Source organism: Oncorhynchus keta, chromosome 10 (genome assembly GCF_023373465.1).
Source record: "Oncorhynchus keta strain PuntledgeMale-10-30-2019 chromosome 10, Oket_V2, whole genome shotgun sequence".
In the NCBI taxonomy this organism is placed as follows: domain Eukaryota; kingdom Metazoa; phylum Chordata; class Actinopteri; order Salmoniformes; family Salmonidae; genus Oncorhynchus; species Oncorhynchus keta.
In genome coordinates, this window is record NC_068430.1 from 38,625,200 (window position 1) to 38,648,915 (window position 23,716).

A 23,716-nucleotide genomic window follows, 5' to 3' on the forward strand; every position below is an offset into this window, starting at 1 on the left:
AAATTATTATATCTTGTGTCGTCAAGACACTCTGTACAAAGGTGGCGACAAAGTCTGGGTAAAAGCTGAAACATTTTTACGTAATTAATTTCATTATGCTTTTGGCCAAATTTCATATACACAAATGTACATTTACAAACAGAAAACCACATTTTCGTACCCTACAAAAATAAATTGAACTGTATTTTAAGACGGTTAAATGCTCTACCAACAAAAAAGCTGTTAGAATTGTAAGTATGTGTATGTCCCTGTGGTAATTGTGTAGGTCCTTGTGTAATTGTAATGTGATATTGTACCCCCTAGCTCTATTGCCCATTGTTTGTAATCTATGTATGCTTGTGTTCCCTCATGTGCTTTATGTATTGATTTGTTGTTAATAAAAAATAAAAAAATAATATAATTTAAAAAAAAAGACAAAGTCTGGGTAAATGCCATTTGAGGACCTGATTTGACTGATGTGAAAGGCAACCAACGGTATGTCTTATCTGACCGCATTTCTGTGTTGCACCAATCACAGAGAGAGTTTTGTCCCTGAATCCACGTCATCTGGTAGTAAGACAAAATGGACGCACTCAGCCTGGTACTGTTAGCGCTCTCATAACATGCATTTCATGCTATTTATGTTAATATTTGTGATTTGAATGACACTATGATATTGATGTATCAGGGGTAGTTACCTCTGTTAGCCCAACAATGTAGAAGGACACAGTTTAACTAGCCAGTTCACAGAATTAGTAGCTAGCTAGCCGGCATGTTATGATTGTTGTCAGATTGCAACTGATCAGTCAGCGCTTGTCGTTCAATTTGTTTGGCATCATGTTCACTGAACAAAATACAACATTCTCTTCATCAGGAACCCACTCTGTACACCGTGAAGGCTGTGCTCATCCTGGACAATGACGGGGAAAGACTGTACGCCAAGGTAACTAGCTAATCAACAGCGACGAATGAACTACCAGCACCTGCCCCCACAGTAAATGTGCTTCAAATCAAACCTTATTTGTCACGTGCCGAATACAACAAATGTAGCCCTTACAGTGAAATGCTTAATTACAAGCAGGGGCACGGGTGTCAAGTTAATATGTACATGTAGGTAGAGTTAGTAAAGTGACTATGCATAGATAATAGAGTAACAGCAGCGTAGAAGGGGGAGCAATGCAAACAGTCTGGGTAGCCATTTGATTAGCTGATCAGGAGTCTTATGGCTTGGGGGTAGAAGCTGTTTAGAAGCCTCTTGGACCTAGACTTGGCACTCCAGTACTGCTTGCCGTGCGGTAGCAGAGAGAACAGTCTATGACTGGGTTGGGTGGGGTCTTTGACCATTTTTTGGGCCTTCCTCTGACACCGCCTGGTATAGAGGCCCTGGATGGCAGGAAGCTTGGCTCCCGGTGATATACTGGGCTGTACGCACTACCCTCTGTCGTGCCTTACGGCCGGAGGCGGAGCAGTTACCATACCAATCAGGATGCTCTTGATGGTACAGCTGTAAAACATTTTGAGGATCTGAGGGCCCATGCCAAATCTTTTTAGTCTCCTGAGGGGGAATAGGTTTTGTTGTGCCCTCTTCACGAATGCCTTGGTGTGCTTGGACCATGTTAGTTTGTTGGTGATGTGGACGTCAAGGAACTTGAAGCTCTCAACCTGCTCCACTACAGCCCTGTTGATGAGAATGGGGGCGTGCTCGGTCTTAGTTTTCCTGTAGTCCACAATCATCTCATTTGTCTTGATCACGTTGAGGGAGAGGTTGTTGTCCTTGCACCACACGGTCAGGTCTCTGACCTCCTCCCTATAGGCTGTCTCATCGTTGTCGGTGATTGTGACCACTGTTGTGTTATCAGCAAACTTAATGATGGTGTTGGAGTCGTGCCTGACTGTGCAGTCATGAATGAACAGGGAGTACAGGAGGGGACTGAGCATGCACCCCTGAGGGGCCCTGTGTTGAGTATCAGCGTGGCGGATGTGTTGTTACCTACCCTTACCACCTGGAGGCGAGGGAAAGCTTTGTAAGCGTCTCTGCTTCACAGCATGTCAATATTCATCCAGCTGCATGAGTAGATGCAAAGTAGCCAAAATAGTTTTGTAATTTTACATTCAGCTGACTACCTGGGTAACAAATTGCCTGTGTGCTCAAACTATGACTTATTTTGTGACACTGTCAGTGCTTGACCTGGACTGAAATAGGTTCTGGTACTAATTTTGGGTGCTGGTACTGTTTTATATTTAGGTGCAGGAGCTCTTCAAGCTCAAGCAGTATAACATTTGAGTTTCAAGTACTCTGCTCCGGTGAGCTCCTGCCCAAGTCAAGCACTTGACACACAGTATTCACACCTTGACTTTTTCCACATTTATTGTTACAGCCTGAATTTAAAATGGATACAAATGAGATTTTTAACACATACATTTTCCCTGACACCCAAAAGTACTCGACACATTTTGAATGCTTAGCAGAACAGACAAATTGTCAAATTCACACACTTATTCAGAGAACGTCCCTGGTTACGCCTTCTGCCTCTGTTCTGGCAGACTCACTAAACACACATACTTTGTTTGTAAATTATGTTGGAGTGTGCCCCTGGCTATATGTAAATAAATAAAACATTAAGAAAATGATGCAGTCTAGTTTGCTTAATATAAGGAATTTGAAAGTATGTATGCTTTTTACTTTTGATACTTAAGTTTATTTAAAACCAAATAGTTTTAGACCTTTAGTCAAGTAGTATTTTACTGGTTGACTTACTTGAGTCATTTTCTATTAAGGTATCGTTACTTTTACTCAAGTCTGACAATTGGGTACTTTTTCCACCACTGCCTTTGAGTATGGTGAAGTTATTAATTATGCTTTGGATGGTGTACCATTACACCCAGTCACTACAAAGATACAGGTGTCCCTCCTAACTCAGTTGCCGGAGAGGAAGAAAACCGCTCAGGGATTTCATCATGAGACCAATGGTGATATTAAAACAGTTAAGAATTGAATGGCTGTGATAACTGAGGATGGATCAACAACATTGTAGTTACTCCACAATGCTAACCTAAATGACATAGTAATCGTCATCGGCAAGGACTAGGACATTTTTGTAGGATAAGAAGAAATAGAATAGAGCTAAGCACAGGCAAGATCCTAAAGGAAAACCTGACACTGGGAGACATATTTACCTTTCAGCAGGACAGTAACATAAAACCCAAGGCCAAAAATACATGGGAGTTGCTTACCAAGATGACATTGAATGTTCCTGAGTGGCCTAGTTAGTTGACTTAAATCCGTTTGGAAATCTATGGCAAAACTTTAAAATGGCTGTCTAGCAATGATCAACAGCCAACTTGACAGAGCTTAAGAGTTTACAGAAAGAATAATGGCCAAATATTGTACAATCCAGATGTGCAAACCTCTTAGAGATTTACCCCAAAAGACTGTAATCGATGCTAAAGGTTATTCTAACATGTATTGACTCAGGGGGGTTGAATACTTATCTAATCAATATATATTATTGTTTATTTACATGAATCTAAAAAAATAACATGCATCCCATTTTGTAACAACAAAATGTAGGAGGAGGCAAGGGGTGTAAATACTTTCTGAAGACACTGTATGTGTTCTCCGTTTGACTTCTGCCCCACAGTACTATGATGAAACCTATCCCACTGTGAAAGAGCAGAAAGCTTTTGAGAAGAACATCTTCAACAAGACACACCGCACAGACAGTAAGATGTTTTTTTTCAACCTAATTAATCATATGCGCTTCAGTTTACATTATGGTCACAGGCTTCATTACTTGCTATTCCATCTCTTGCCAAAGGCTTTGAGTGCTGATCTGTTCTCAATTGTATGAAGGCTTCTGTGTATAACTGGTATAATGAAGATGTTGTATCATAGACTGAACTCTCTCCGCTTCTTTACCCAGGTGAGATAGCGCTCCTAGAAGGTCTTACCGTTGTGTACAAAAGCAACATTGACCTCTACTTTTATGTTATTGGCAGTTCACATGAAAATGAGGTAGGCTGGTGGTGGTACTCTAACAAAACACACTGAAACATTGCCTATGTTGGGTTGTTTCTCCCACAAAACATTCATACGTTTTGTTATTTGCTCCCCCAGTTGATGCTTATGTCAGTGCTTAACTGTCTGTTTGATTCGCTCAGCCAGATGCTAAGGTAAGACTGCACTTTATTTACACTGAACAAAAATATAAATGCAACAATTTAAAGATTTGACTGAGATGCATACCATTCATATAAGGAAATCAGTCAATTTAAATAAATTCATTACGCTTTAATCTATTGATTTCACCTGACTGACCTTAAAAATAAAAAGTAGGGGTGTGGATCAGAAAACCTGTCAGTATCTGTTGTCTGCTGTTTGCCTCATTCAGCGCGACACATTTCCTTCGCATAGAGTTGATCAGGCTGTTGATTGTGGCCTGTGGAATGTTGTCCCACTCCTCTTCAAGGTCTGTGCGAAGTTGCCGGATATTTGTGGGAACTGGTCCACGCTGTTGTACACGTCGATCCAGAGCATCCCAAATATGCTCAATGGGTGACATGTCTGTTGAGTATGCAGGCCATGGAAGAACTGGGACATTTTCAGCTTCCAGAAATTGTGTACAGATCCTTGCGACATGGGCCTGTGCATTATCATGCTGAAACATGAGGTGATGGCGGCAGATGAATGGCACGACAATGGGCCTCAGAATCTCATCACGGTATCTCTGTACATTCATTTTCTATCGATAAAATGCAGTTGTGCTCGTTATCCGTAGCTTATGCCTGCCCATACCATAACCCCACCTCCACCATGGGGCGCTCGCCTACATGACGACATACACACTGTCTTCTGTCTGCACGGTACAGTTGAAACTGGGATTCATCCATGAAGAGCACACTTCTCCAGCATGCCAGTGGCCATTGAAGGTGAGCAATTGCCCACTGAAGTCAGTTGTGACGCCAAACTGCAGTAAGGTCAAGACCCTGGTGAGGACGACAAGCATGCATATGAGCTTCCCTGAGATTGATTCTGACAGTGTGTGTAGAAATTCTTCGGTTGTGCAAACCCACAGTTTCATCAGCTGTCCTGGTGGCTTGTCTCAGACGATCCCGCAGCTTAAGAAGCCAGATATGGGTGGTCCTGAGCTGGAGTGGTTACACTTAGTCTGCGGTTGTGAGGCTGGTTGGACGTATTGCCAAATTCTCTAAAGGGATGTTGGAGGCGGCTTATAGTAGAGAAATTACAAGCATTTCACTACACCTTCCATAACATCTGCTAAATGTGTATGTGACCAATAACATTTGATTCGATTTAAATGTAACATTCTATTCTCTGGAAACAGCTCTGGTAGACATTCCTGCAGTCAGCATGCCAATTGCACGCTCCCTCAACTTGAGACATCTGTGGCATTGTTGTGTGACAAAGCTGCACATTTTAAAGTGGCCATTTTATCGTCCCCGGGTTTTAATCAGCTTTTGATGTAACACACCTGTCAGGTGGATGGATTATCTTGGCAAAGGAGAAATGCTCACTAACAGGGATGTAAACAAATTTGTGAACGAAATAAGCTTTTTGTGTGGGGGTTTTTCAGCTCATGAAACATGGGACCAACACTTTACAAATTGCGTTTTACAGTTTTTGTTCAGTGTAGTTGAATAAGCAACTGAATGAGACATTTGTAACACTTTGTTAGTTTCCATAGAGAGGACAGGATGTGTGTTTTAAGCTCCCTTTCTTTGTCCTCCTGCAGGAAAAATGTTGAGCGGCGGGCCTTGCTGGAGAACATGGAGGGCCTGTTCCTGGCAGTGGATGAGATTGTGGATGGGGGGTAGGTAGAGTACTTATCTCACCCCAAAGCAGGGGTCTCTGGAGCTGTGTATTCTCCTCTAGTATGTCCTTTGACTCCCTGACCAAACCAACTTTTCCATCTAGACTGGATGCTTTCAAAAACAGACATCACACCATGGAGTACAGCAAAATTATTCATCCCCCTTGGCGTTTTTCCTATTTTGTTGCATTACCATCTGTAAATTAAATGGACGTTTGTTGGGATTTCATGTAATGGACATAAACAAAATAGTCCAAATTGGTGAAATGGAGAAAAAAAAAGCTGTTTTAAAAATATAAAAAATCAGATTAAAACATTTGTAAAAAATTTCATGGAAAAGTGGTGTGTGCATATGTATTCAGGAGCGGATTAATCAGAGGGGCAACAAAGAGACCAAAGATAACCCTGAAGGAGCTGCAAAGCTCCACAGCGGAGATTGGAGTATCTGTCCATAGGACCACTATAAGCTGTACACTCTACAGAGCTGGGGTTATGGAAGAGTGGCCAGAAAAAAGCCATTGCTTAATGAAAAAATAAGCAAACACGTTTGGTGTTCGCCAAAAGGCATGTGGGAGACTCCCCAAACATATGGAAGAAGGTACTCTGGTCAGATGAGACTAAAATTGAGCTTTTTAGCCATCAAGGAAAACGCTATGTCTGGCACAAACCCAACACCTCATCACCACGAGAACACAGTTTTTCATCAGCAGGGCCTGGGAAACTGGTCAGAATTTAAGGAATGATGGATGGCGCTAAATACAGGGAAATTCTTGAGTGGAAACCTGTTTGCCTTCCAGAGATTTGAGACTGGGATGGAGGTTCACCTTCCAGCAGGACAATGACCCTAAGCACACTGCTAAAAGCAACACTCGAGTGGTTTAAGGGGAAACATTAAAATGTCTTCGAAATGGCCTAGTCAAAGCCCAGAACTCAATCCAATTGAGAATCTATGGTATGACTTAACGATTGCTGTACATGAGCGGAACCCATCCAACTTGAAGGGGTTGGAGCAGTTTTGTCTTGAAGAATGGGCAAAAATCCCAGTGGCTAGATGTGCCAAGTTTATAGAGACATACCCCAAGAGACTTGCAGCTGTAATTGCTGCGAAAGGTGGCTCTACAAAGTATTGACTTTGGGGGGGTGAATAGTTATGCACGCTCAAGTTTTCTGTTTAGTTTGTTTCACAATTTTAAAAAATATTTTGCATCTTCAAAGTGGTAGGCATGTTGTGTAAATCAAACGATTAAAACAATAATTATAATAAATTTCATTCCAGATTGTAAGGCAACAAAATATGGAAAATGCCTAGGGGGGTGAATACTTTCGCAAGCCACTGTAGCCAAGATAAAGAGGAAGACCAGAAGCAATTCTTTGGCAACCTGGGTCGTTCCACAAAATTATTCCCTTTTTGATATTTTAAGTATAAATTGTGCACCAATATTGCCTTTTCAAAGCCTGTTATATTGACCACATCGAAAACATTTTTTTTTTATAAAGGCTTGCTGAAGTGCCACAATTCAGCGTTTTGACATGTCTCTCTGTGACTTCTATGACGAGCTTAACCCACTTAACCCACAACATTTCTCCAGGTTCTCTCCATAGTAAAGCCCTAGTTATTTTGTTGCTTTGAAAAAGTCATTTCTGAAGATTATTATTTATTTCACTTGATTAATGATTAAGGGAAAATAAACCTATCCCTCATTTTTAAGGTCAATCCTGTTACTCTTTTTAATGTAATGAAACAATAAAAATTATAGACAATTAAACATCTAATAGTCAAATCATAGTGTAAAAGCAGGTGAACTGGTTCTAACCCTTTTGGAAATGTCTTGTGTTTTGTGGTGGAAAACTAAGCAGGTCGAGCAGAACATGCCAACCCTGTTACCAATAGCTAGAAATGTTTTTTGAAGCTTGCATTCAATTGCCCCTCCCTGTTGCACACATCATGCTTCCATTCCCCCTGTCACAAGGGGATTTATGGCAGATTTAAGATGAAATCGTCAACCCTGTTCGTTTATTTTACTTTACTATAGTTATTTTATTTATCTAAAACATACCCACAGATGGATTTTACCAGTTAAATACTCTATTACATAATTTAAGGTTTCTGAGACTGGATAGGCTCTCAGTCCAATATAAATCAACCATCCTACTAGTCCATATCTAGGTGATACAATAGTCCCTCGAAGTAAGGTTATTTAGGGTTAGGGAGGATGCCCATTTTGCTTAGCATTTAGATGTCAGCCATTGAGAGTGATCTATGCTCTTCTGTCTTCCAGAGTCATTCTGGAGAGCGACCCTCAGCAGGTGGTGTACCGTGTGGCCCTCAGAGTAAGACCATTGATCCTCCTCAGTCAAACACCATGGTTCTGTTATCATGGAGTACTGTACTGCCCAGTCAACAACATCTTAAATTGATCTGGACTATATTTCTCTCATGTTTACAGGGGGATGATGTTCCTTTAACAGAACAGACTGTGTCTCAGGTAATTGCGCTTCTTATTTACGAGAAAATCTCATATTACCTAGTAAACCTAACCCTAACTTGTTAAAATTGTGTACAATTTATTTTAGTACTACTAATGATTGGGTAGGTGCTTACATGAGTCTTATTTCACACATGTACAAGTGTGTATTATACACATGTGAATTGTAAATATTTTTTGGGCATATCCCACGTGACACCCTTGGAGATTGGGGTCACGGCCAGGGACCAGCCATTATTGACAGCGACCCTGGAGCAATTAGGGTTAAGTGCCTTGCTCAAGGGCACATCAACATATTATTTTCCACCTAGTCGGCTCCGAGATTTGAACCAGCAACCTTTTGGTGACTGGCCCAACTACTTAACCGCTAGGCGACCTGCCACCTAGTGTACTGGAATTTAAACGTGTGTTTGATAGTAATGTGATTTGGATATCAGTGAACAACATGGCTGAGTGATGACTAGGTGGTTTGTCAGGCTAACAATCTTTAGCACATACTGTAGCTTATGCTTCCCAGCTCTTTTTATCCCTAAAATGCCCTCATTGTCTGTTAGCTATTTAATTGTATTTCTCTCCAACAGTATATTAAGCTACTACATTAGCTTTATTGTAATGAAAAGGGAAGAGAACAGAGGGGAGCGTACCCAGTGTAGCTGCTAATGAGGCTCCACTGTTAGCTAGGCGGCGTGTCTCCACACCTGGCAGGCTCTCTGAGCACTACGCTGATGGATGCTCCCATCTGACAGGCATTTTACTGGCTGCAGGTGTCTCCCTCTCCCACTCTGTCCATTAATCGTCATCGCCAACCCTGGGCCCGCACGCCTCATAATGGTTACTGAGAGACTTTAGTCTGCAGAATTAAAATGATTCATTCAATGATGTATCGTTCCTGTGTGTAGTAGTATTACTGGTGTCATCACACCACCACTCTTCCCTCACATCACAGTAGGAAAGTTCTGGAAGCTTCCTTCAGTGTTTTATACTGTATATATTTTTTTCTACCTGTTGTTGGATTTTGAGGTGATGGACATTTACCAAACTATACAGTTCTGCCTTTTGTGGGTTGCTAATGGCTTTTTATCTTCTATAAACAGTATTACAGGGACACTTAACCAAACCGAGTTCTCCTCACTCTGTTTTTCTCTTCTCTATTTCAGGTGCTTCAGTCTGCAAAAGAACAGATCAAGTGGTCCTTACTGCGATAGGAGTGTTGTCTCTGCTGTCACATACACACCTACCAACACTCACTCACCTGATAACATCATTCCTATTCCTGTGTGTCCCAGAGATCAATGCACTGAAGTCTTCTGATTGAGCCACCAATCAGAACCAGCCAGGCCTACTGTGGCATTTTCTATCCTCCATTTCCTGTCTTGATTATCCATTCCCATGTGGTGGGAGATCCAGAGCTCTTATCTCCCAGACAACAGGATTCGTTTTTTGTTGTCTCAACTCCACACACCCTTACTCTCTCTATGGCTGTTGGTGATTCCAACCTTTTCTATTACAGTACCAACAAATGTGATCTGACCAGTATGAATCACCCAGTATTCACCTATTCCTATAGGATTTTGCCTATTTCAGTGGGCATTTTAGTGGGCACAGCTGTTAGCTGTGTTAATAATTATATGGTATATGAAACATGACTATTAGTAAAACACTGAGCCATCTCCTTGCTGTGCTTGTGTCTCTTTGTATACAACCTTTATTAGAGATTCCACTAAATGTGGCAAGTTTTTGCTTGTGTAGTTGTGCATGAAGCATACATTTTGTAATTTAAATGTGATAATTACAATGATATGCAGGCTTTCTTTACATTGCGTTTCTCTTGTCGTTGTGAAAAGAAATTGGATCAAATAAACTTTATTTAAACCAGCAAGCATTTGATTGGTTTCTCTTGTTTGTGGTGCAGTAAAATATTTGTTTGTTGGGGAAAAGTTTGAAGCTATCTTTTGCCGCAGTAGGGCAGATGCTGCAGTTGAAAGGAATTACATCGCCACCTGCTGGGAGACAAAGCCACTACAGTGCACATGTCAGAGTAGTGACAGAGGACATACTAAGATATTTAAACAAATCATTCATACTGACTTGTGTCCAATCCGATGCATGTTGGAAAGTTGCTTAACAGCAGATTCGGACACCGTACGCATGACACCTCAATAGAAAGTAGGCATGACGATCACAACAGATCTATGCTAGAATGTGTTAGATTTTAGGAATCCCTGGTATACTGACAGCAGATACACATTTTCTTCCTGTGTGTGTGTTTCAAAATGTCAAAAGTTGAGACTAAAAGTGTGTATGAGGTTTGCATACTGAGTGTGCAGAGGGTAGGGAAAGGTCACAGGGAAGCGCTGCTGCCATCCTTTTAATTTTCATCAGGGAACGTTAGTGACACCTCCGAGCCGTCAAGGACTCATTTCTCATCGGCTAATTACCCCGGCAGAGCCATAAAGAGGCAGAGAGGTAATTTATATTGATTACACAGAAACCAGGATAATTGACTGAAATGCCACCGTTTGGCATGCTCCTATGTTTTACATACACACAGACCGGCAGCATCTGAGTGTGTGTGTGTGTTCTGCAGGTTGGTGCCTGTATCTAATAACAGGGAATGTTTACAAGTGTGTGAGTTGATGTATGTCAGAGGTCTATAATTAATGCCTATGATATGTGTATTATTGACAACGGGAATGTCCCATGGTTGATGTTCTCGTCTGTCCGTTCAGGTCAGAATGAATATCTTCAGTGTCTACCATGTCTTTATGTTTGCATCTGTCTGTAATTGTCCCACTTTCAAATCTTGACTTGTGCGTGCGTAAACTCAGGGGGAAAAAGCTTGTGCTTATATATATATATTTACCATTTAAACTAGTGTCACCTGCACTATATACTATTAAACAATTCAGTGATCCTACACATTGATTCAGTGATTCTACACATTGATTCAGTGATCCTACACATTGATTCAGTGATTCTACACATTCATTCAGTGATCCTACACTTTGATTCAGTGATTCTACACATTGATTCAGTGATCCTACACCTTGATTCAGTGTCGAACAGTGAAAAGTGTGGCGGCATAGATCTTCGTTAATCTTAGCTCATTTGCAAAGCCAAATAAATCAAGGGTTTTGGTTGACATCATTGGATCCACCACCATTAGTGGAAACGAGATGATTGAATGGCCACACTGTGCTATCAGGGATATTGGAGCAGGAGTCTGCCTGATTGCATTCTGCTCCCATCTGTGTTGCTGTTATTATGGCCCTGGAAGCTGTGCAAACCCAAGGCATGTGATAAAGGGGAGAGAAAGACATTCGTTAGGGGATGTGTTTTGCATAAACAAACCCGGAGGTGCGTGTGTGAAAGCAGGGTGAAATGGGATTCTGGGATTGTGTAGCAGTGTGGGCAATCTTAATGTTCAAAGTCAACGTATAACGGTTGTCGTCAAACAGGGATTTTTGTGTGTGTGTGTGTGTGTGTGTGTGTGTGTGTGTGTGTGTGTGTGTGTGTGTGTGTGTGTGTGTGTGTGTGTGTGTGTGTGTGTGTGTGTGTGAGAGAGAGAGAGAGAGAGAGAGAGAGAGAGAGAGAGAGAGAGAGAGAGAGAGAGAGAGAGAGAGAGAGAGAGAGGAGAGAGAAATGGGATTCTTGGATTGTGTAGCAGTGTGGGCGACCATAATGCCACAGCATAATGGTTGTTGTCACACAGGGATTGCGCGTGTGTGTACCTGTGTAGCTTTTATGAGACGTGGGCCTGGGGCCGATATGCAGCTTCTCCCCACAGTTTAAACTGTGCTTTATGACTGTGGCTGTTTCTTGTTGTTTACAGATTCTCACTGTCAATTCGGGCCCTGGGACGGAGAGACAGCCAAAAACAACACTATCACCACAACGTTCCCCCCTCCCTCAACTCCCTCCCTCCACTCGTTCCACGGCTATAACTTACCACTCGAGCCACCAGGCGCCCCAATTCTACAGAAAAACGTGTAGCAATACCACAAGTAGTAATGTGAACATAAATTACTCTCAAATCTCATCTGTGGTCGCAGTGCATGTAAATGTACTTGCTTGTAATGTTGTGTGGTTGCAGATGTACAAGTTGGTTAGACAAGAGGGAATAGCAAGCAAACTGGCCAGTTGTTCCCTATTCCACCCAGTGTATTGCAGGAGCTGCTGGAGAGACAGAGGGAAAAGTAATTTACTATTAGACAAAGCGGGGCAGGAAAAGATACATTTCCATTAGTTTGAAAGATCGAGAAAGAGAGATCATACATAGACATACGATGACAATGCTACCATGCCTGATGTCTACACATATCAGTCACACACTCAAAATCAACATTTTGGGGGGCATAATGTCAGAGTAATGCTTTCTGAACTCCTGTGGCGATGCATAGCTGCACCACACCCCGAGTCTGGGAACCCAGAGGAAAGGAATTCCCTGCATCAAGTATGACTCCGAGACATGAAACTAGAACATATGGGCCTCAAGGATTAAAGACTGGAATTTATATTCATCATTATGGGATCGGTGTATAAAACTCACGGCTACACTGCCATTATTCCATTGCATTTATACTGTTTTATTGTATAGGGCATTCTTTTATTTACTAACCCAATTGGGATTATGGTTGGTTGGAGTTTGTTATGTCTGTTCACTTACTAAATGATCAAAAAACAGTAGTTCTGTAACTGATTAGGAGATGGTGGCCAACTAATGTTGAACAGAAACTGTTCTTGTTATAGTCATGATCCAGTGAGCTGTATTACATTATCTTTGTGTGATCAAACAGAAAATAGTGATAGGTTTATGGTCACATCTTGTATATGATTGTGGATATGTTCTTGGATGTTATACACGGTGAAGGCTGCCGCTTCGATGTGGCTGGTTTACTGGGTCTTCCTATTCGATGGTCACATGCTCAGGATTGTTTCTGTCATAAATGCCTCCTCTCTCTGGCTCCATGCCCAGAGATCTGTTTTCGTGGGACTCTAACACAGCCAAGGAAAGAAGAGGAAGACAACAAAAAACACTGCCATTTTCCTGTATGTTTCTCCTCTTAAAGCCACTCTCTTTTCTCCACCCCTCCATCCCCCTCATCCTGCTCCCTGTGGATTCCCCAGCAGCAATGCAGTACCCATTAACAGAGCCCACCCCCCACCTCTCAGACAGATTTACTGCCATTGCCACGCTATTGGCCGCCAAGCTGACAGAAGTGATTTAAAGCTTGCCCCTCATTGGTCCTCGCATGACAAGCAAATTTATTGCTGCACTACGATTCGCTGCCGCCTGCCTTTGATGTGAATTACGGCCTTGTCTGTGATAGGACACAGGAGCAGTGTCAAGTTACTGTCGTAAAACCTGAGTCCCTCTGGGGGAGGGGAGCGGGGAGGGTGTCGTGTGGTATGCCTGAGTCAAGACTGAGGACGAGAGGAGAGAAAGAGATGGAGAGAGACAGAAAGGCAGACACCAAGAAAGAGAGAGAGAGGAGCAGCATGGGTTGCTGTATTTTCCAGTCTGTTATTATTTTCTTTTCCTGCAGCCTTTGTTGAAGTCACGCACCACTCAGAATCCCCTAGGACACAACTCAAAACTCATTCCACGGAGGGCTAGATCTGCGTGTTTTCGCACCACCCTTGTACTTGATGGATGAATTAAGGTCACTAATTAATACGGAACTCCCCTTACATGGTTGTCTGGGTCTTAATTGAAAGGAAAAAACAAAAACCCGCAGACACTCGGCTCTCCGTGGAATGAGTTTGACACCTCTGCCCCAGGATGTGGTTTTCATACGGCCTTTATACCTCTTCAAGAGTAGAGTTTTCAGTATAATTTAATATTCTACAGTCAATCCTTGTGCATTAACTGTTTCTGGCCTTACATTACAGGACTTTCCCTTCTATACTAAAATGCCTTTGTTCCTATTTTTAAAAAAAATTAAAAGCTAGAAATTGAAATGAGGGAGAAAAGAAGGCGTGAAACTGCACTGCGTGTTTTATAGAGGTAGAGATGAGCGCCAGGTTTTATGACTCGGGGGAGTGGAGGCGGTACAGTGTGTATTAAAGTGTAATCAAATGCATATCCTTTAGTGGGGTGCAGGGACGAAAAAAGTCGGTATAAAAGAAATAGAGCCCGGCACACTTATAAGCTCCTCCACGCACCTTTAACGTTTCGACCCTGCAAGGATCTTCTTCAGGTCATTGTGTATTACCCATGATGCACTCTGAGTTTGAACGCCTCTGTTCTTCTCCTCTCCTTCCCTCTGATTCCATTATCCAGTTTATCCTCCCACTCCTTTCCTCCCTCCTGCTGCCTTCCAGCCCAGAGCCATCTTTCCGTGGGCAGCCAGGCAGTGTATGACATATCATATGGATGTGGTGCGAGCTGTAAATGACCGTGTCGCATCGCTGATCAACAGGAGAAAACTACCAAACGTCACTTTTACTCCCTTTTCTATCTGTCTGTTGGTCAGATTATCTTTTTGTTCTGTCTCTAACTCTCTTCAGTTTAGCAACGATCCATTTGCCTGTCAGTGTGTATCTTTTCCTCCATTCCTCTGTTTCTGTAGACATACCCCCCCCCCCCTCACAAAAGTTCCCAAAACATTAAGACATTTCATATATCATATTATGTATATATATATACAGTGTTGTAATGATGTGCAAATAGTTAGTACAAAGTACAAACTGAAAAATAAATCAACATAAATATAGGTGCATTTACAATGGTGTTTGTTCTTCACTGGTTGCCCTGATGTAATTGCACACTGGTTTTTCACCCAATAGATATGGGAGTTTATCAAAATTGTATTTGTTTTTTAATTCTTTGTGGGTCTGTGTAATCTGAGGGAAATATGTGTCTCTAATATGGTCATACATTTGGCAGGAGGTTAGGAAGTGCAGCAGTCTCCACCTCATTTTGTGGGCAGTGTGCACATAGCCTGTCTTCTCTTGAGAGCCAGGTCTTTCTTCAGCGGCCTTTCTAAATAGCAAGGCTATGCTCACTGAGTCTGTACATAGTCAAAGATTTCCTTAGTTTAGGCTCAGACAGCGGTCAGGTATTCTGCCACTGTGTACTCTCTGTTTAGGGCCAAATATCATTCTAATTTGCTCTGTTCTTTTTGTAAATTCTTTCCAATGTGTCAAGTAATTCTCTTTTTGTTTTCTCATGATTCTCTCTATTTCTCCTTCCTTCTCGCTGATCACACTAACCACCATGGGCCTTAGTCTATTCATACATTCTGACATGAGGTCCAGTAGACAAACAGTTAGTTCTGTGAATTGCCAATCTTGCTCGAAGGACAAAGTAGGACTTCAATTGGGAGACAATGGGGCCCCTCATTGACCAGGAGCCCTGACTGACGGTAGGAATGACAGAGGCCAAATCAGCTCCAGATTGATACCGGGGCCACAGTGGTAATGGACCTGTCCAAGCCTGAACCCATCATGTCTATTAGTTAAGTGATTTTTACGATGTACCTCCACTTCACATGTGAGTCAAGTATCTCCAACCTGTCAGCAGTGAGGAGGGAGGAAAGGTCCAATGTCTGTAGTTTACCTCTGTCCAACCTTTAGTGGAGAAGATCAAGGAACTTCACAGTAATCAATACATGAAAATATACACCCGCATATACCTACACGTACTGTATGTTCATTGTAAGCTTCAAGTTAACATGGTTTAGGTATGCTAACATTGGATAGACAACTAAAATGACCCAACATCAGCACCATTTTGTGCCTGACGCAGCTGCTGAAATTGAGTAGTCCCACCCGAAATGGCTGTTGTTTTTCACCATCCTATGAGAAGGAAAAGTCTTAACAGAATCCTTGGGATATGCCAACTCTGACATCATCCATTTTACATTGACATTTTAGTCGTTTAGCACAGTGTTTCTCAACCCTGGTCCTCCAGTACACCTTGTTGTTGTAGTCCTGGAAAAACACAACTAATTCAGCTCACTGAGTGCTTGTTGATTAGATGACAAGTTGAATCCAACCTCCAACCTCGACTTCCTCTGCTTCTCAGAGACACGGCTCCATAAAACCTCTCCATGTGCTGCTTTGATTGTGCCTGGCTACAATGTTTTCAGGAGAGACAGGATTGAAGGAAGAGGAGGGGGTGTGATGATTTACATTAAAGAACATATCCGATGTAAACAAATTGAGCGGTCATGTGATAATGAACTAGAATGTATTGGCCTGAACGTTACACTGTCTCCCCAAATGTCTTTTACCCTTATTGGAATGTATAGGCCACCTTCCACCAAAAGTGTGTTTTTTGATCAGTTTAATAACATGCTTAGGGAATGTAATTTTGGGAAAGAGGTCATCTTAATGGGAGATTTTAACATTAATTATGAAGACAAGTCTTGTAGGAAAAACCTCAAATGGATCACTAATACCTTTGACCTTACACAGCTAGTTAAAGGGCCAACCAGGGTGACTTGTTGCTCTAAAACACAGATTGATTTGGTGTTCAGTAATAAACCAGAGAGAGTGACTAAATCATTCAATATGGTTACTGGGCTATCTGATCATAATCTGACACTTATAGCCAGAAAGCTGTCTAAGAGCAGGTTTAACCTCTCTACTGTTAGGAAGCCGGATTGACTAAGAATACCTAAGAGTGAATTAAGCTATTTTGAAAACGCAATTAAGGGAATTAACTGGAATGATCGCTTGTCCTATACAGATGTGAAAGCTGATAGTCAGGTTTTTCTATCCACAATCCAGACTACAATAAATGGTTTCCTATAGAAAATCAAATCCAAACCTGGCCAAAAGAGAACTCTTCCTTGCCTAAATTAAGAAATCTGGAAATTGATGAAAGAACGAGATTATGCTCTAAAAATAGCCCTAAGATCCAAATTGGAGCATGACAGACGTAGGTTTACCATGTTGAGAAATAAAGTGTTGAAAGAAATCAGACAGGCCAAGGCAAACTTTTTTATTAACATAATTGGTGAAGCAAAGGGAAATTCTAAATTGATTTTGGAGAATCTAAAAAAGTGAAAGACCATAGTAACACTGCAAAAAGACTAGAAATCATGGTGAATAACAATCTAACACAGGATGCAATCGAAATAGCAATAGCCTTCAATTCCTACTTTATTGACTCTGTCAGGGTACTGACACAGAACCCCTCCACTGGTTTCTTAGGCTCAGTGCTAGTGAATGACGCTCAACCTGTCTTCATCATAAGGGAGATTTCTGAGTCAAAGGTGAACAAGGTGATTAGCTCACTAAAGAACTCTAAAGCCAAAAATGTGTTTGGACTGGACTCTACCTTTCTTAAAAACTACAAAGAGTCACTCGTTGGCCCCATTGCTAAGGTCACCAACACATCTATTGGTCTCAGGGTGTTTCCAAGAGTATGGAAGTCGGCCATAATAACGGCCATCTTTAAATCGGGCGACCCTGCTGACATGAGTAACTACAGGCCCATTAGTATACTACCTGTGGTGTCAAAGGTTGTTGAAAAGTGTGTAGCAGAACAACTGATTGCCCACCTCAACAATAGCCCCTTCACATTACACTCCATGCAGTTTGGCTTCAGAGTGAAACACTCCACAGAAACGGCCAACTGCTTTCTTCTGGAAAATGTGAAGTCCAAGACGGACAAAGGGGGCGTTGTTGGGGCTGTGTTTCTGGACCTAAGGAAGGCTTTTGATACTGTTAACCATGAGATTCTCATCACAAAATTGTCCAAGTTCAACTTTTCCCCCGATGCCTTGAGATGGATGAAATCATACCTTGAAGGCAGAACTCAGAACTCAGCTGTCGCCCACTCTTAGCTATGATGTGGGCGTGCCCCAAGGGTCAATACTGGGGCCCCTCCTGTTCAGCCTGTACATTAATGATCTGCCTTCTGCCTGTACTGGGTCTGAAGTTCAAATGTATGCAGATGATACAGTGATATATGTGCATGCAAAGAGCAAACAACAAGCTGCACAAGAACTCACTACTGCAAGGGTCCAGGTTACAAAGTGGCTCAGTGACTCGTGTTTGCATCTCAATGTGAAAAAAACTGTTTGCATGTTCTTCACAAAGAGGGCAACAGATGCTACTGAACCAGATGTCTATGTGTCAGGGGAGAAGCTCCAGGTGGTATCTGATTGTAAGTACCTTGGCATCATACTTGATTCCAACCTCTTTAAAAAGCATGTGAAAAAGGTCATTCAGAACCAAATTCAACCTAGCTAATTTCAGATTTATACGAAATTGTTTGACTACAGAGGTAGCAAAACTGTACTTCAAATCTATGATACTCCCCCACTTAACATACTGCTTGACTAGTTGGGCCCAAGCTTGCTGTACAACATTAAAACCTATTCAGTCTGTCTACAATCAGGCTCTCAAAGTGCTTGATAGGAAGCCCAATAGCCATCATCACTGTTACATCCTCAGAAAGCATGAGCTCCTGAGTTGGAAGAATCTTGTGCAATACACCGACGCATGTCTTGTATTCAAGATCCTAAATGGCCTGGCTCCCCCTCCACTCAGTACTTTTGTTAAACAGAAAACCCAAACATATGGCAGCAGATCCACAAGGTCTGCTTTGAGAGGTGACTGTATAGTTCCCTTAAGGAAAAGCACCTTTAGTAAATCCGCTTTCTCTGTGAGAGCTTCCCATGTCTGGAATACACTGCCGTCAGACACACATAACTGCACCACCTATCACACTTTCACAAAATGTATGAATACATGGCTAAAGGTCAATCAGATTTGTGAACATAATCCCTCGCTGTGTATTGCCGCTTTCCATGTTGTCTGTTGTCTGTAGCTTGGTGAGGTGTGGAAACACTTTGTTGTTTTAATGAATTTTGTCTTGCTGCTTATTGTCCTATGTTGCTCTGTCTGTATGCTATGTCTTGCTTGTCCTATGCTGCTCTACGTGTGCTCACTGCTCAATGATTGTCTATATTGTAATTGTTTTTAATAACCTGCCCAGGGACTGCAGATGAAAATTAGCCGGCTGGCTAAAACCGGCACTTTTACTGAAACGTTGATTAATGTGCCATGTCCCTGTAAAAATAAAATACACTCGAATCAGGTGTGCTTGTTCAGGGTTACAATACTGTAAGTCACTTATCCAGAGCAACTTACATTTTAATACTTGTCCTCCATTGGAATCAAACCAACAACCATGGAATTGCAAGCACCATGCTCTTACCAACTATGCCACACAGGACACCCATTAAGATGGCATTTAAAATGGTTAAAGTAAGGGTTAAGGTTAGGGTAACGGTAGGAGTTCACGTTAGGGTTTAGGGTCGTCCCAAGGATCCTTGATTGCTCAAACCATGAGAAGACGACCCTCATTCTCATTCAGAGATTCACCCCGTTTACCATTGATTTATGGTTTAATAACCGATGATGCTGCAGACTATTATTTTTTACAATATTCATTTTGATTTATAACTTTTTATTAGACTAATCTCAGCTGAAAGAATTGCTAAGAGGTCTATCAGTGAAAGTGCCTGCTCGCTTACGTTGTCCTAGTAAATGGCAAATATAACAACATGATAAACATGCATTGGCTATGATATCATGGTTTCAATACTGCAGGGAAGCAATCAGGAACCACAATACAATATGATATAATATATACCATTTAGCAGACACCTTTATCCAAAGAGACTTAGAATCATGCTTGTATACATTTTGGTATGTGTGGGTAATTTAACAACATTTCGTTCCATCTCATGATTAGCCAATCATACAGCAACTAGCCTTAATCACAGACACAATGGGACGAGTAGTTGGGGTAGCAGACAGTATTAGAGGCAATAACATTAGTTCCCCAGTAAGTAGGTGGTGTTATGGCAGTCGTTTTTCAAGCTCTACAACACATGGAAAAAGCAGCAAGGGGAGTCATTTTCCCTTCAGTTAGGAATTTACACAGCTTTTAAAAGCATGTGAAGTTACAGTTCTCCATTAAGCTGACCTCTCTGCTCCCCCTCCATACACTAGTGTTGACCAGTCTAAATCACGGTTGAAGTTGAAGCTAATGCACGCTCACTTTAAGATAACTCAGAGGGTTCTCTCACCAATCCACTATGTCACTGCTGAGTAAACAAGCTGACACTCATAAGTCTTTTCTAGATCAGGCACAGAGTGGTTGGTTGTTGATATACAGTGGGGTCTGACATGATTGACACCCTTGATAAAGATGAGCAAAAATGACTGAATAAAATAAAGAATTCAAATACTGAGCTATGTTGTATGCAAAAAAAAAGAGGGGAAATTACATTATTTTACACTAATACAATTGATCAGAGAAAGATATTTTGGTTAACAAGTAATACTTTTTCTCTCTAAAAGAGGTTGGGGTCAAAATTATTGACACGCCTATTTTCAATACCTCACCCTGCGAAGATAATGACACTGAGCTTTTTTCTAAATGGTTTTATGAGTTGGAGAACACATTGGGAGGGATCTTTTACCATTCCTCCATACATAATCCTACCAGATCATTGATATCCTTTGTCTGCACTTATTGACTGCCATCTTCAATTCAAACCACAGGTTTTCAATGTTTCAATGATGGAGATGGCCATTGCAGAATGTTGATTTTGTGGCCAATAAAAATTGTATTTGTGGATTTTGATGTGTGCTTGGGGTTATTGTCTTGATGAAAGATCTACTTGCGTCCAAGTTTCAGCCTTCTGGCAGAGGCAACCAGGTTTTTGGCTAAAATGTCCTGGTGCTGGGTAAAGGTCATGATGCCGTTGACATAACAAAGGCCCCCCTTACCAGTGGAAGCAAAATAGCCCAATAACATCAAAGATCCACAACCATTCTCATGAATTCTCATTTTGACACCAAACCCACCACTGGTATTGTTGGCCAAAGAACTCTGTTCTCATGTCATCCAACAAATGTAAAAGCCTGTAGTTTGTTTAACGGCATTGGCACATGGAATGGAAAAAGTGCTTTGGTAAGATGACATGAAAAGCGCTCCACCCACCGGTGGTGGGTTTGGCATCAGTTTGGCGTCGAAATGAGAATGCATAAGCAGAGAAGAACCCAATACCTACTGTAAAATATGGTGGTGAAACTTGGCAGCAAGACAATAACCCCAAGCACACATCAAAATCCACAAAGAAATAGTTAATTGACCACAGAATCAAAATGTTGCTGTGGCCATCTCAGTCTCCGGACTTGAAACCCATTGAAAACCTGCGGTTTGAATTGAAGAGTAGCAGTCCATAAGTGCAGACTAATGGTATTAAGAATATTAAGGTAAGTTGACTGACATTCTCATTTAAAGCAACGACCTGGGGAATAGTTACAGAGGAGAAGAGGGGGTATGAATGAGCCAATTGGCAGCTGGGGCCGATTAGGTGGTCATGATGGTATGAGGTCCAGATTGGGAATTTAGTCAGGAGACCGGGGTTAACACCTCTACTGTTACGATAAGTGCCATGGGAACTTTACTGACCACAGAGAGTCAAGACACCCGTTTCACGTCCCAATCCGAAAGACTGCACTCTACACAGGGCAATGTCCCCAATCACTGCCCTGGGGCATTTTTTAGTCCAGAGGAAAGAGTGCTGGCCCTCCAACACCACTTCCAGCAGCATCTGGTCTCCCATCCAGGGACTGACCAGGACCAAACCTGCAGTGGGATGCAGGGTAGTATGCTGCTGGCCTAAGATCCCTCCCAATGTGTTTTCCAACAATTACAACATTTTAGAAAAAGGCTCAGTGCCATTATCCTCGCAAGGTAAGGTATCAAAATGTATTGAAAATAGGGGTGTCAATCATTTTGACCCCTGCCTTGTTAAACTAAATCTCTTTCTCTAAGAAATTGTATTAATATAAAATTATCTAATTTCCCCTTCTTTTTTTTTTTAGCAATATAGCTCAGTAATTTAATGATTTATTTTGTAGCCTAGATCTTCTGGGCCTTTGTGGCTTGACTTTCTCTCTCCTCAAATTCCACAATCTCTTCCTATCTCATTTCACCCATTTGTGAAATGGACCAGATAGCTTTCTACTCTCTCATAATGTTTGGGGAATTTACAACTAACATGTTTTTATCTGTGTCTTTGTGTGAGTGTGTGTAAATGCTGTCATGAAGCCACAGACCCCTCCAGGACATGTATCGACGAGCTTAAATATAATCTTTAATTACCACAGACAGTAACCATGGTGATACCGTGATAGATGACCTAGGGCCAATCACTGTAGTTACAGAGCTTCTGATTCATTTATTAATTAACCACTAAATGAGAGGCCACCCCTGGACCTTATGGTGGGAAGAGGGGTGGGGTGTCTGGGTCTGAGGTGCTTTTAAAGAATGACTCATGATTTATGACAGTGAGGGATCCTGGCTCGACCATTGGGAAAGGAAAGGAGGGTTTAACCCTTTCTAATTTCAGAAACGTCTGAAAGGTCCATGAGAATAGATAAATAAAAGCTTGATCAAAGTTCTAGAATCTTCCCCACGGCAATATGCCAAATGTCCAACCAAACTGTCTGCAACCTTACCAGGTGTCTGTTATTTAGCGAACCTCTAAAAACAATACCCAGACACCTCCCACTGGGCACACACTGGTTGAATCAACATTGTTTCCACATCCTATCAATTAAATTACATTGAACCAACGTGGAATAGACGTTGAATTGACGTCTGTACGCAGTGGGCTGCTTTATGAAAAGACGCACACACCCTTCCCCCCTATCAGCAGACATAGGTCTCCCCTTAATCAGGAAGGCTCTGTGTTAAGTGCTCAGAGCTCCAGGGTGCTGTAAATTACAGTGTATGGCTGAACCCACGAGAAAGGGAGAGACAAAGGGATGGAGAGAGATATAGAGAGAGGGAGTGCCCTCTGTGAGTGATGCCTCAGTGAGCTGGTTTCATTAGAACCCCAAAAGTCTGAAAGCATTGCAGTCAGTGTTGAGGTCACCTGAGGTGGTGAGGCTTAAGATATCCTTGAGAAGGAAACAAAGAAAGGTGTGGCCTCAGGGGTATTCCAGAAAGCAAGATCCTTTTAGTTAGATCTCGAATGAACTCAGAAACCATGGAAACAAATACATTTTCCCCAACTAACCTTCTTTGTTGAAAGTTAACTCAACACTATCCTGAATATTATGGAATTTTCTGGAATAACCCTCTGCACACATACTTTATCACAGCACCGTACAATAAGGACCATTAAATTGGATGTTGGGGGCATTCCCAGGACATAATATACACTATATATACAAAAGTATGTGGACACCCCGTCAAATGAGTTGATTCAGCTATTTCAGCCACACCCATTGCTGACAGGTGTATAAAATCGAGCACACAGCAATTCAATCTCCATAGACAAACATTGGCAGTATAATGCCCTTACTGAAGAGCTCAATGACTTTCAACTTGGCACCGTCATAGGATGCCACCTTTCCAACAAGTCAGTTTGTCAA

At 41.8% G+C, this 23,716-nt stretch overlaps 1 protein-coding gene across 1 annotated transcript; it reads left to right on the forward strand.

The window, feature by feature from the left end:
* Positions 1–461: 461 nt before the first annotated feature.
* Positions 462–10,175, forward strand: LOC118388657 (coatomer subunit zeta-1). The gene is made up of 9 exons (XM_035777938.2): positions 462–580; positions 854–922; positions 3,621–3,702; positions 3,903–3,994; positions 4,097–4,152; positions 5,733–5,810; positions 8,090–8,141; positions 8,258–8,296; positions 9,454–10,175. Exons 1-9 carry the CDS (start codon positions 563–565, stop codon positions 9,499–9,501), a joined length of 534 nt encoding a protein of 177 aa, XP_035633831.1. The 5' UTR covers positions 462–562; the 3' UTR covers positions 9,502–10,175.
* The last annotated feature ends 13,541 nt before the right edge of the window (positions 10,176–23,716 follow it).

What these genes read in the sequence shown, in the direction of transcription:
- LOC118388657 (XM_035777938.2), top strand. An exon ending in GATGAGATTGTGGATGGGGG is followed by an intron (nt 5,811 to 8,089) that starts GTAGGTAGAGTA and finishes TCTGTCTTCCAG; the next exon opens with AGTCATTCTGGAGAGCGACC. An exon ending in CAGAACAGACTGTGTCTCAG is followed by an intron (nt 8,297 to 9,453) that starts GTAATTGCGCTT and finishes TCTCTATTTCAG; the next exon opens with GTGCTTCAGTCTGCAAAAGA.